Genomic DNA, 13,422 nt, shown 5'->3' on the forward strand with positions numbered 1-13,422 from the left:
CTATTCTATTCTATTCTATTCTATTCTATTCTATTCTATTCTATTCTAATTCTTTCTATTCTATTCTATTCTATTCTATTCTATTCTATTCTACTTTTGTTTCTGCACGTTACTTGCTATGTGTATCAAATGGCATGCACATTATTCATCAGATCTTAAAACAGTATCAAATATTGAAATGCAAGGAAGGTTTGTACCTACTGGCAAAACTTGTCCCACATTTGTGTCTGCTTGTAAATCTGACATGAAATTATGCATATTGTACATTTTGCAAAGCACAAATAGTTTCATGTGAACAGAAAAAAAACTGAAACGACCTAATATTTTACACATCATGGGGACACACAAGGGCTCTTTCTTAATATGTTCAATATATTATGAAATTGGTTGAAGTGATGCACAACATTTTTATTCCTTTAACTAATGGAAGACAGTAAAAGTAACTATTCACCGTCTTCTGCAGTTCTTAGCTAAATCTCTAACTGATATAAATCACTCAAGATCCATAAGCTCATCAACAGGTAAGGACTCTGGTCCTCTGAACTCTTCATTTGAGACATTCTTTCCACAGTCTGAACACTCACCTTGAGCTCCAAAAGTCTCTGTTCCATGATTTCATATTCAGCAACTGCAACCGGAGGTACGGAGACTTTAGTTTCTGACTGCTGGATCCATGAAAGTATAGTAGTCACTGTGTCTTTATAGCGTGCAGGAGGCAAACTGTCAAAAACTGCATTCAGTGGGGAAGAAGAAGGAAAAAAGTCATTTCACACTCAATTATTTGTTTTGTTGAAAGAAGATGTTTGATAGAGGACCCAGCCCTACTGAAGTCATTAGCCATTTTGCAACAGATTACAACAGAGCCAGTACGGTCAGCATCAGATTTTTCCAAGAGTAGCAGAAGAAGAAAACTTTTGAAGAATGAATACACTCTTTCTAATAGTTATATCTCTGTCATTTTATGAGGTGTGTAATATTGGATTCTCTTGTTCCACATCAAATGAAAATCTACATGGTTAAATCAATTTAAATGTGTGTGTTTAGAGATCAACATACAAACCAATGTACTTAACCCAAAATCTAATTTCAGAAATGTAACAGGAAAAAGCATGCCCTTTTATGGCCCATGCTTGTCTGTTTAACGTTTCTTTTCAAGTAAAAGGTTTTATTAAGAACATCTGTTAAAAGAATAGAAGATGAATCTCTCTACAGTGAAGCTGAATTTTATTGTCCTCTGCTTATTACAACAACACTATAGTTGCCATAAACAGACAACATCTGGAGCACACATTACCAACTCATAAGCCGAGATACTACGTCTGCCCTCAACCATACTTTCATCTACAGTCATTGAGGTAAGTACTGACAAAAAATACGTCTAGTTCATTGAAACATTTTCAACTTGTGCCATATACATAATAATGAAGTTTACAAATGTTTAGAAAAGATTACAACTATTTTTATCTCATGTGTGTTTCAGAAGGAACTGTACTGAAAATTGATATAGTTGTCCAAAAGCAATTATGACAAGTGCAAGCTTGCTTACATTTTCGTAAAACAATGGTTGGCAGAATGCACTGCTCAATGTAACTTACTTTTTTAATTATTAACAGAATGTCTCTTTAAAAACTTGTACTGTCAGCAAGACATCACTACATTATACTGAAATCATGTCCACTTAAGTCTCTCTCTTGTAGAACATGCACTTTATATGGCGTACCATCCTATTCTTGAAATACTGCCCAATATCATTTACTATACACAACTGCAGATTTACAAAAGATAAGTCCCGCTCCCATAGAGAATTTTTTTTTTTTCCCTTCTAGGTGTGCTTTATTTACACAAAAGCAATTGTGATATATGCTACACAGAAAACAGGCATTTTCCATACTATCACCACTGCTAACAGTAGGCCTACTGAAATAGCATTTTTAAATTTTATTTCCTTCGTTACATTTGCACTGCCTGTGACTCATTTATTTAAAAAAAAAAAATCTTATTTTAGAATAAAATACATTTAAAAAAAAAATACATAAAATACATTCATCACTCCAAATGGAGATACTAACAGCTCAGATATGATAAAGAAGCATACAACTCTTAATTTGCATTATTATTTAAAATAGAAAATGGAGTTCAGTGTTTTGATGTCATGTTTAACTTCTTAAATGACAATTTTCTCCTTCAAATGAAAAAAATCTTAGAACTGCTATATGAGTTCAAGCAGCTATGTAAAAGAAAAACTGTTTTTGGTAATAGTGGGGAACATTTCAGAACAGGTGAAAAGCAGATTTACTGTTACACAAAACTCTACCAAACTGCATGAAAGTCACATTCCGAACATTTGCCAGTAAAACAACTTGATGAACATTCAAGTATTGCTATGTTTTTTTTTCATTTTTATCTAATGATGTTACCTGCTACTTTCAGGACTAAATAAGGACCACAGCCATTGATTTAATCAAGTTCCCAATTAAGCTACTAAGTATTCAATTTAAAAAACACTCTTAAGTTCAGTGAAGAACAGATTGCTAGGAATGAAGTAATAGCTTTCCATGTATTTTACTGACGTAGATTTTTCTTTTAATGACATATCTGTATTTTCCTCGACAAGAAAGCATCTTATTTCAGAACAGCACTCAACAATTGCCTATATTGTTTTTCCAATTTCTGGGTGTCAGCGATGAGAATCCAAACTCCTACACTGAAATCACTGTTACGTAATTTCAGTTTTCAAAGATCTCACACATCTATGATCTCACTACAGGCAGTATGAATCTCTAAGTTCCCCTTGCTCATAACATACATACACATCCAGGCCTGTTTATTACTCTAAAATTTGTTTTGCCACAAAATTGTTCGTAGATTAATGCCCACATAATGAATGAGGTGCATTAATATGGATTCTGATCTCTTATATGACACTTTGTAGTTAAAAAGATATAGCAAGTTTTCAACCCGAACTGTAACTAAACTAGATCTTTATTTTGTGAACAGATTTCCTTTTTCTTTTTTTTTTTCTTTTTTTTTTTTTTTTTCCTCAAAACAAAAATGAAATAAGGATACTACAATTATTTCAACAACTATCAAATCCCACTGAATATACTGCAATGTCCATCTCCTTCAGTCAGGACAAATCCCACTGCTCATCACATGGTTGTGAAAGAAGAAAGACATTAAATATAACCTATGGGATCGTTTCTGTAGTGCTTGAAACAAACTGTCTACATAAAAATGCAAGTATTTCCCACACAAATCTCCTTAAAAGCAACTGCAGTGTCTACAATCACATTGTATTTTTCTTGGAACTTTGTTTTGCTAATTTTGTAATACCTATCTTTGAAGAAGTTCATCACAGTCTTTATATTGATAACTTCATTCACTGATAACACAAGTAGTGATTCTTAAATTTTTCTTACTCAAGTACAAAACAATTGGTGAAAGATTATTATATGCATGAAAACAATTTCTCTGTCACTTATAACCCATCTCTAAGATATATTAAGCAGGAAAATGTCATCAGTCATCAGTGAGAAATTCAAAGCAAGGCAGAAACAGGACAAACAAAAATTCAAATGGCTTTCTTACTGTTAAGGTTACCGTGGCTTCTTGTCTTATAAATTTATGTCAAGACTGAGTTGCATGACCTCTAGGTTATGCAGTCTTGTTTAAAATACCATGCTTAGGGAGAAAAGCGTACATGTAAAATAACAGTAAACAGAGGGCATAAAGAATCTTTATGTGATACAGAATGCCATAAAGCTTTTCTGTCTGTTTGTTTGTTTTTTAATGTCACTTTCTAAATATCTAATGATACCACCAAAACTCCCACTGAATTACTGTCTTGACAAATTGATAACGGGTATGAGGATGTTTCTCAAAGAAGGTGGGTAACATTTCATTGCAGCAAGACTGAAAAACAGAAGAATTTTTAAAAAAATTTAGAACAGACACAGAACAATATGTATCCTGGAATGAATCACTACAATCTAGGACTTGTTTTGAACCACAGAGTACTTACTGAGTTCTTTGCTGAGAGACTGACTAGACTCTTAAATATAAATCCACCACACAGCATCAGTTCGTTTCAAGACAAATGAATATAATGTTTAGTCCCTCATTTTTCACCAGAGTATTTATAAAACCAAGAATTTCCTTGTGAAAACAAATTATTTGTATTAAAAATATTCTCATGACTCTCCATTTCACTGCCATTATTGAATATTTAGAGGTCAGCTCTATCTATTTTTTCCATGAACTGATATTCTAAAAATTACTTTGATTAAGTTTGGACAAAAGAGAGGGCTGGAATGATGGATATATCATATTCAAAAGGATCAATTACCTATGGGTAGACAGACACTATAAAGAAAGAAAAATGAGGTAACATCTTCTCGTATTTTATGAGGTTGTAAAGAAGTAAAAAAAGCAAACAAACAAACAGATTTAATATTGGCTTTAAAATTTACTTTTTTACAAATGGCAATACTATTCAAATCATGGAGAAAAACATTTCAGAAATGCTGATGTCATTTTTTGTATTTTAGGAAGAACTCTACTGTGCAACTACTAAGCACTCATGAACCTAAAAACCACAACAAACAAAACTAACTTGTGAGAGACACTTATTTTGGCAGAAAAATATTTCCTGTAAACAAATCAGAAGAGAATATCACAATACTCTAATCTGCCAGAAAGATGATGTAGTAATGTAACACAAAAAATCTTGAAATCTGAACCATTTTAAATGAAGGTAGAAACAGAGAATCATAGAGTAAATAAAGTTGGAAAAGACCTCTAAGATCTCCTCCTCCAACCATTAGCTCATTCCCATCATGCCCACTAACCGTGACTCTCAGTACCACACCTAAACAGTTCTTGAACATCTCCTGTGATGGCAACTCCACCACCTCCCTGGGCAGCCTGTTCCAATGCCTCTCTACTTTTTCTGAGAATAAATTTTTCCTAATATCCAACCTGAAGGTCTTCCCATACAGAGCAAACACATAGGAAGAATAAGAGACCATTAGAGACCTCTGTTCTCTACCATTTTAGGAGAGTAACACTCATCCTGATCTGCTCAGTGCTGCCACTGAAGAACAGCTACTGCTGTGGCTGGACAAGTAACGGAAGCATTTTGCAATACAGTACACAACTACAGCCAGGAAAAAAAACTCCAACACAGCCCTTGCTTTGTGACATTATAATTCAAGTAACGAACACTACTTATCTTACAATCAATTGGCTAGATGGTCTTGCTATAATAAAATTAGGTAAAGCAGATATAGTAATTATATAACACTATATAGAGAATAAAACATAAAGAAATCAGCATTTTCCATATTTTCCTGTTGGTAGGGTGGTAAATAATGTCAACATACAAAACAGTGTGGCATTTAAAAAAATTATTATCAATTCCACAGCCATCTTCAGTGTCACAAATAAATGTTACACTCTTTAAAACTAAAATTCTACAGATTATTCTTCCATCACATGCTATGGCATATTTGTATTTTATTTTTTCAGTTGTCTTATGCATCATCACCTTTTCAGTTTGTGTGTGTATGTGAAGTAACTACTACAGCACAATAACGCAGTGTTTTGGGGGAGAAAAAAAGGAAAAAAAATAGCCTTTATTTAAAAACATTAAATATTAAAAATAAAATCATTCTCAATAAAGTAATTTGGGAGGAATACCATAAAGATCCACTAGAAGGAGCTGGCATTCTTTCTAATTTCAAAATACTACAGTCATTTAGAGGTATCATTGCTCTAAGGGAAAAAAAAATTTCTGCTGTTGAGAAAGATATAAATTAATATTTTGATCTGATACTTCAATTTTAATTTCATAATCAAATACGCTAAATGTACAGTAGGCATTAGCATGCGGGTCAATAATAAAATCACCTTCAATTTTAGTATAGAATCCTGTCCCTTTTAAAAATGTGTTTTATTACAACTACTACAAATGATATTATAACTAGCAATCATGCATTTTATGCAGGAGAAAATAAACAGTTTACCCCATGATGATAATCTAGACAGCCTAAAATAAGTATTTTGTTTAATGAGTTTTGTGGAACTAGATTTCTATTCTAGAGAAGTCTAGAGCAGATTCATTGCCAAAATTAAACTCTCCTCTCTACTGACAGATATAGAGAGAGAGCTCTGTCTTATTACCCTACTAAAGAAAGCTTTATATTGCCAAAATGTATCACAAAATCTGTCATATATGTTCTGTTAGAAGGAAATCTGATGGTAGAACTACACCAAATGTAACTTTTGCTTCTGAACAGCGTACTCTTCCCCGTTTTCCTATTGCTTTATCATAATTTCAAATAAACTAATTCAATTGCAAAAAGATAACCTAAATTGTACTACTCATTTAGTGCTACAGAAACAACTACAAAAGTAGGAAGGCAAATATGCTCATGCTTTGTACTCCGGTCAGACAAAATCAATTTTTCTCATGAATACTCACTGGTCTGTAGTTGCTTTTCTCTGGTGTGCATGTCAGCAAGTATTTGTTTGAAGTGGCTGGTAAAAGCAGCAAGGTCAGCATCCAGAAACACTGGGCTACCTTCTTTCTCTTTCAGAGCTCGACTTTGAGCCTTTAGCCGTTCAATTTGGGGCTGAAGAGTTGACATTCGGATGATTTCATCCTGTATGTTTGGATTAAAAAAAAATAATAATAATCAAGATAAAGACATCCTCCAAATGAAATCACTTGTGCCATGAACTCACCATTTCACTACACACTGCAAAATTACTTTGCATTCAAAGCTAGTAATAGTAAGAACAAATATCACCAATATATTTTTATCTTTTCTAACCAATCAATAGTTCTGGTTCCCAGTATGACACTTGCCATTGTTTAAAATCACTTCCATGTTGCATTATCACGTTAGTAATGTAATACTAAAGTGGTTGTACATCCAAATTCCATGCCTGAAGACCATTCCTTCCATTTGGAGGTGGAGAGATAAAAGCTCCACATTTACTATAGACCTGAACCTGTCTCTGTTAGATCACGTGCAGTTCAGCTGCCTCAGAGTAATGTACTACAGGTTGAGGTTCTGCTATCTTCTTGTACAGACTGTAACACTATCAATTAATAAGTAAAAACAAATGAGAGAAGTTAGTATCTTTAAGTAAGCGTCTCTAAACAGAAAGTTTTTGCAAGAAGCTGTTCTACCTGCTTGAAAGTGTGCAAAAATATAAATAATAGCAGGAATAGATGTAAATTTATTTCTCAAACGTTGTTTTAGTTTGAAAGCTTCAGGAAGCAGAGATCTGGTAGAATCATGCATCTACAAGCATGTAACAAAACTTACTGGTTACTGTATCTCAATTTAAAAATTATTTGCATATCAAAAAGTATTAGATAGGAAGTGAGTAAGATGTAAGAAGCTCTCCACATTTAAACTCCTCCTCAAATGTTGATCAAATTTCTGAAATCGGTATTGTACTTCTGTCCCCTTCAAAAGCCTCTATGTGGCAGTTCAAACCAAGATACACAGGAAAGAGTGGGTTTCATGACACAATACCTACCAAAGAGTTATTTACAGTAAGAAAGACGAGCAAATTTCCACAGCAGTGAAGCACATAACTGAAAATGTTTTTGGAGGTTTATGACTAAATTGGTGTGGCTGTTTTTGTACAACTATTGAATTCTGTCTTGTGATTAGGGAATAATATTCCTCCTGTTGATTACACATAGGCAGGGCATGCAACAGATAACATGTACAAGGGCAGAATTTTGGACTTGACCATGAAGACACTTTTCAGGCTCAGATCTTTACAACCAGAAATGATGAGAAATAGTTTCTTAATGAAGTATCAAATAAATAGATTCTTACAGGAAAAATAAGAATAATTTAAGGGTCTAATTATCTAACTTTAGGTATGCAAATATCTTAAAATAATTAAATGATTGGAACACAATTTTAAATAATCATATACCAGGCCTCTTTATTTACCATTCCTTCCTTTCCTTGAGTAATTATTCTTCATTAACTATTTTGAAAACACGAGGAGTACAATTTTCATATATCGAAATCATAGAATGGCCTGGGTTGAAAAGGACCTCAATGATCATGTAGTTTCAACATCCCTGCTATGTGCAGGGTCACCCAACCACAAGACCAGGCTGCCCAGAGCCACATCCAGCCTGGCCTTGAATGCCTCCAGGGATGGGGCATCCACAACCTCCTTGGGCAACCTGTTCTAGTGTGGCACCACCCTCTTTGTGAAAAACTTACTCCTAATATCCCCCTTGTCTTAGTTTAAAACCATTCCCCCTTGTCCTATCACTATCAACCCATGTAAACAGGGTTCATTCCCCCTCCTATTTATATACTCCCTTCGAGTACTGGAAGGCCCCAGAGCCTTCTCTTCTTCAAGCTAAACAAGCCCAGTTCCCTCAACCACTCTTCATAGGAGATGTCCTCCAGCACTCTGATAATCTTATTGGCCCTCCTCTGGACCCGTTCCAAGAGCTCTGTGTCCTTCTCGTGCTGGGTGCTCCAAGCCTGGATGCAGATCTCCAGATGGGGCCCCACAGGAGCTGAGTAGAGGGGGACAATCACCTCCCCCTCCCTGCTGGCCACTCCTTTTTAAATGCAGCCCAGGATGCAGTTGGCCTTTTGGGCTGCAAGAAATAGTGTATGCTATAATCCGGCCACCTGCTGGTACACATAGGAAGTACAATATAATAAACAACTTAGAAGAATCTCTAACCTTGCATTTTTCCAACTGAATTTTTACTGTAGCAGGATCTGTTGCTGGTGTGGGTTGTGCTTTCAGCCAGTTTTCTGCTGTAATTGCTGTCTGCTCCAGTTGCTGCAGCTGGGAATAGAAGTCAATGATGCTATTTTGGTACTCCAACCATGCCAGTCTTTCACTCAGCAACTGACAGAACTCAATCCAGCGACTCTTCAGCTGCTCTGAGGCTTGTCTAATGTTGTCAGCATTCAGACCCTCTATAAAGAACACAAGAGAAGAAGCTCAACACTTAAAAGTCACAAAGAAGTAAATCAGTTTACAGTACTTTAACAATTCAATTTCTACAGCTGAGAGCTAATAAATCTAAAAAACGTTGTATCATCAAATAACAAACCTGAACATACAGATGTTACACATCAATGGAGAAAGAATTTCAGAACTACTTAAAGTTACTGTCAGGATATTTTCCTTAAAATGGGAATGCATTATAAAGTGCATTATGATACAAGAAAGGGAACAAAGCAGAAAGTTGTAACATAATACAAAAAGCTAATTAAAACTGCTGTAAGAAGTAAGAAAATGTGTGATAACTGGATTTCGAAAGCTCTGTCTGGATTGCAACTGGATTTTAACATGTAAGATCCCTGTGTGGTTTTCTTTGTTTTAAAGGCAATTTTCAAGTGTATGGGAACTAGGTTCCACAGTTATTTTGATATTTTTTTCACAATCCAATCCTTAAGTTTAGCATTACTAGTTTAAAAATATTGTAAGGGCTTAAAAATAACAGTCCGGATCAGACCAAAGTTAACACGTAACAAAGTCCCCTGTCTCCAACAGTGTTCATCAATAGACATCAATCAACGACTCAGAGTCAAGAAACCATGTGACATTTCTTCATAACTATTTTCAGCTGGGGTTTGGTTTGGCATGCCATACAATGACACACAGCAACACAACTGATACTGACCAAAAATTAATAAATTTCTCAATGAAGTACACGTTTAAGAACTTTTTTAGTAACAACAGTAAATCATACACTAGTTAACCAGTAGAACAAAAGCTATGTTTTTAACTATATCAAATTTCAGGTGTTTTCATATTTCTTAAAACCAAGTTTAAATGCAAATAAAACAAAAGCCTTCAATGTGATACTTCACACTACAGTGTGATTTTTAAGATGCTATGATTTATTTTGGTTCTACTTACAATCTTCGAGAAAAATTCCCTATGAGGGATACAAAACTGTGAAATCCATGCACAACTGTTTTAGTAGAACTTAAGAAATTATGGCTGAAGTCATTACATAAAAATAATACTGAAAACTTACTATAATAAACTTAATAATGACCGTTATAAACAATACTGTAAATCACACTAATTGAAGTGTGTTTGCTATGGAACTCCATTGTTCTCCAACAATCATTATTTTGGATTCAGCTCACGGCTGATTCAGTGCCACTTATAAACAGATGACTGTGCAGTACCTTACAGTAAATTCCTGGACAGACTCTATTGCTAGGATATTGCCCTAGCCAAGAAAATTGGACATGATTTCAAAAAATGCAAGCAAGGATGCAGAAAGAAGCCCAGCACTACCAGGATATAATGATAACTGGTGGTTACAATAACTACATATACATGCTGTACCCAGGAAAATGGATGGCACAATTTAATGATTGGACAAGGATCTAAAATAAAACTTAAAGCGTAAAGAAGTAACATAATTTTAATACATATTAGTAAGATCCACTGGTGATGTGTTTCTTCTGTGTGTGTCTGCATTTGGAGACACTGCTGCAGAACTACTTTATTTTCTTAGAGTGTCTTATGAATACTGTCTTAATGTCTAATGAATATACATCAATATACAAAGAGGCAGCATAAACCTGAATGGCATATCTTAATAACAACAAAGATGACTGGACACATACATAATGAGTGTTACCAATATCAAGAAAAAAAACAAATATATAGGAGACAAGCTTTTGATTATGCTGTATTTCAAAAATTGCATCTGTGCCATTGTGACTCTGGTTATAAAAATGCTGTATGCTCTTAAGAGAGAGCAAACATCCCTGGCACAGCGTACATAATTAATTACCTCTGAACCTGGAAGACACTTCCTATGACTTTGACAGAGAAGAAAGTAAAAAGTTACTTTCATTTTTTTCTCCTCTCCTCTTTTCAGCTGCCACAGTTTCCAAAGTATCCCTAGGCCAGATTATGATTACAAGAGAAAGTGCACTCATGAACTCTCAGTACATAATAATACTTTTCTCTGTAGTTCTTTTTCAAGAATTCAGAGAAGACTGTACATAATACAAAAATCTAGATTCATTAACTCCTCTCTTCTTCCTTTCACAGCTATATCCCTTTTAATGTTATATGTGGAAATATCCAGCATTACTCAGTTTTCACTAATATTTCACTATCTAAACTTTGAGTTTATAACCGATTCCACAAAGCCACAGAAGAACAAACAAATGATTCTGTTCTTGATATAACTGAAATGGGAAGTAGAAGACCAGAGTGAGCAGAGCTATAATTCCTAAGAAAATACAGAGGCCACTTTAGACAGTACAATACCCTACTGAAGTGAAGACCCATCTGAAAATATCCAAGGGACACTCTTTTAAAACTCTCTAAGTTTACAGTCCAGAAAACACCTATCGAATGATATCATTTTTCAGAAGGATGCAAGAAAATGCTTATTACTTGCATGTCATAAATTTTGCTAGAAGAGTCTAAGCCAAAATGGTAAGAGGTAATTTAATTTCCTAAACCTATATATATATTTTCGAATAATTCTAATCCAGAAATGGAACTTGTCCAAATCTTCACATTTATCTTGTTTTGAAGAAAGCTTGTCCTCCTTCTATTTGAAAATTAATAATTATTTGAATAGGTGATGCAATGCAGGCAGAGTTCTAAATGTTCTTATTTTCAGACTGAATTATTGAAAGCCAAAACCTCAAAAAATACTTCCATGAGAAGTACTGATTTCTTCACTATCTTTACCAACTCTAGCAACTATCAGCTTGTATTCATGATGCTGACAACAATCTTCTTAGTGTGCTTCACTCACGGCAACAAGACATACAAAAATTGAGAATCAGGGGTCAAAATCCATTTTCTGGTAATTTTAGAACACTGTTAATTTAGAAATATTGGTTCATAACCTTTTCATTTTTCATATTTTAAGATCTCCTGATACAATCAGTGAATAAATAAACTGTACCCAGAGGAAGCAGATCATTGCCTGGAGTACCTCTATTAATTTTACTAGTGTGCCTACTATGCATAACAAATTGTGTCAGTACTTTTAATTGTGCGGCATCTTACATGCAAGTACTCTGGAACTGCCAGTTAGTATGAAGCATATCTTATGAAGTGTATTTATCGTTTGCTGTGAATCTATGACAGAATAATGTAATATTATCTACGTTTTTATAGATTTTGATGCATAAGCATATGTGAAATGGTAACTCATAATGAAACAAGATAATACATTCCTTCCTTAAAAAAAGGACTCCTAACCAATATGTGTTCTATCACAACAAATTCTTCTTCTATATTCACTTTAATTCTGCCTATCAAACATCTCTCAGTAGTCATTTTGTTGCATTTTAGAATGGAATTGGTTTTATATATATATTTATATTTATATTTATACATATGTAAATCATTACATATTTTATATATGTGTGTGTGTGTATATATATATATATGTACACACATATATTTATTTTGCTTTTATTCCCCCATTTTCCAAAAACAATGGAAGCAGAACATAAATGTTTTTATTGACTGTAATCATCAGGCCTCTTTAAACTGACGGGCAAGGAGAGGCCGAGCACAGCCTGTGTAGAAGAAGGGTGATTTTTTAAAGATAAAAACAGTGATTTCCCTGTGATAGGAAAAGTCCTTCAAATGGCACTAACCTAACCAGACACACTGCTTACAAACTTAAGAATAGCTGTGAAATCACAGTTCTTTCCACTCAGAATACTTTTGCTGATACTGGCTGAAAACATAAGGCAGGAATGTTGCCCTACATAAATACATTTTCTCAGATTACTTTTCTCAATTCTAAGAAAGAAAGAAATGAGACTAAACAAAAACACCTACTTTTCTCCAGAATTTGAATCCTTCTTTTTACTTATTTCCTCTCCTATCACAGTAAAAGAGCAAGAAAATAAGTATATAAATGATTTAACAATGAAATTTACCACCATTGTGAACTTCTCTCTTACAATATACCAGATTACTTCGTACTTTCATACTGTTCAATTTTTTTATTTTTTTATTTTTTTTATTTTTTAAGAACAAAGAGGAAGCAGACCTACGTAAAAGCAAAGCCAAAAATTTAGTGCTGGTATGATTGGAATCTTAGAACTCTAATCATTATGTACATGATATAAAATAACTAAAAAATAGCAATGCAATTAAAACTGTAATCACTTGTTTTCACAACTGATTTATATCTTAAATTGGTTTGCCTTGGGTAGTCTTTTAGTTACAGATTACACAGCATGTGCATATGTCATATGTGCATGACAAACTTCAACTGCACCTGTAAAATATTTCCACAAAGAAAGTACATACAAAATAATCATCTGTTTAGTACTTACATCTGTGGTTTTAGATTATGATCATGAAAAATTAAAAAAGATCATTTATTCAAGATAACACAGTATA

The 13,422-nt window shown here is 33.9% G+C and overlaps 1 protein-coding gene across 12 annotated transcripts in view; it reads right to left on the reverse strand.

The window, feature by feature from the left end:
• The window catches only part of DMD (dystrophin), a 986,794-nt gene that overhangs the window by 652,083 nt on the left and 321,289 nt on the right, over positions 1 to 13,422 (reverse strand). For all 12 annotated transcript variants that reach the window (XM_042866635.1, XM_042866641.1, XM_042866633.1 and 9 more), the window contains 3 exons: positions 8,740 to 8,981; positions 6,482 to 6,662; positions 585 to 730 (listed from right to left, as the gene is read on the reverse strand). In XM_042866635.1, the coding sequence (XP_042722569.1) occupies positions 585 to 730; positions 6,482 to 6,662; positions 8,740 to 8,981 (569 nt within the window). The remainder of the gene's footprint in view (positions 1 to 584; positions 731 to 6,481; positions 6,663 to 8,739; positions 8,982 to 13,422) is intronic.

The sequence above is a fragment of the Lagopus leucura genome, unplaced genomic scaffold (genome assembly GCF_019238085.1).
Source record: "Lagopus leucura isolate 7727_CA_CO unplaced genomic scaffold, USGS_WTPT01 Super-Scaffold_100001, whole genome shotgun sequence".
Classification (NCBI taxonomy): domain Eukaryota; kingdom Metazoa; phylum Chordata; class Aves; order Galliformes; family Phasianidae; genus Lagopus; species Lagopus leucura.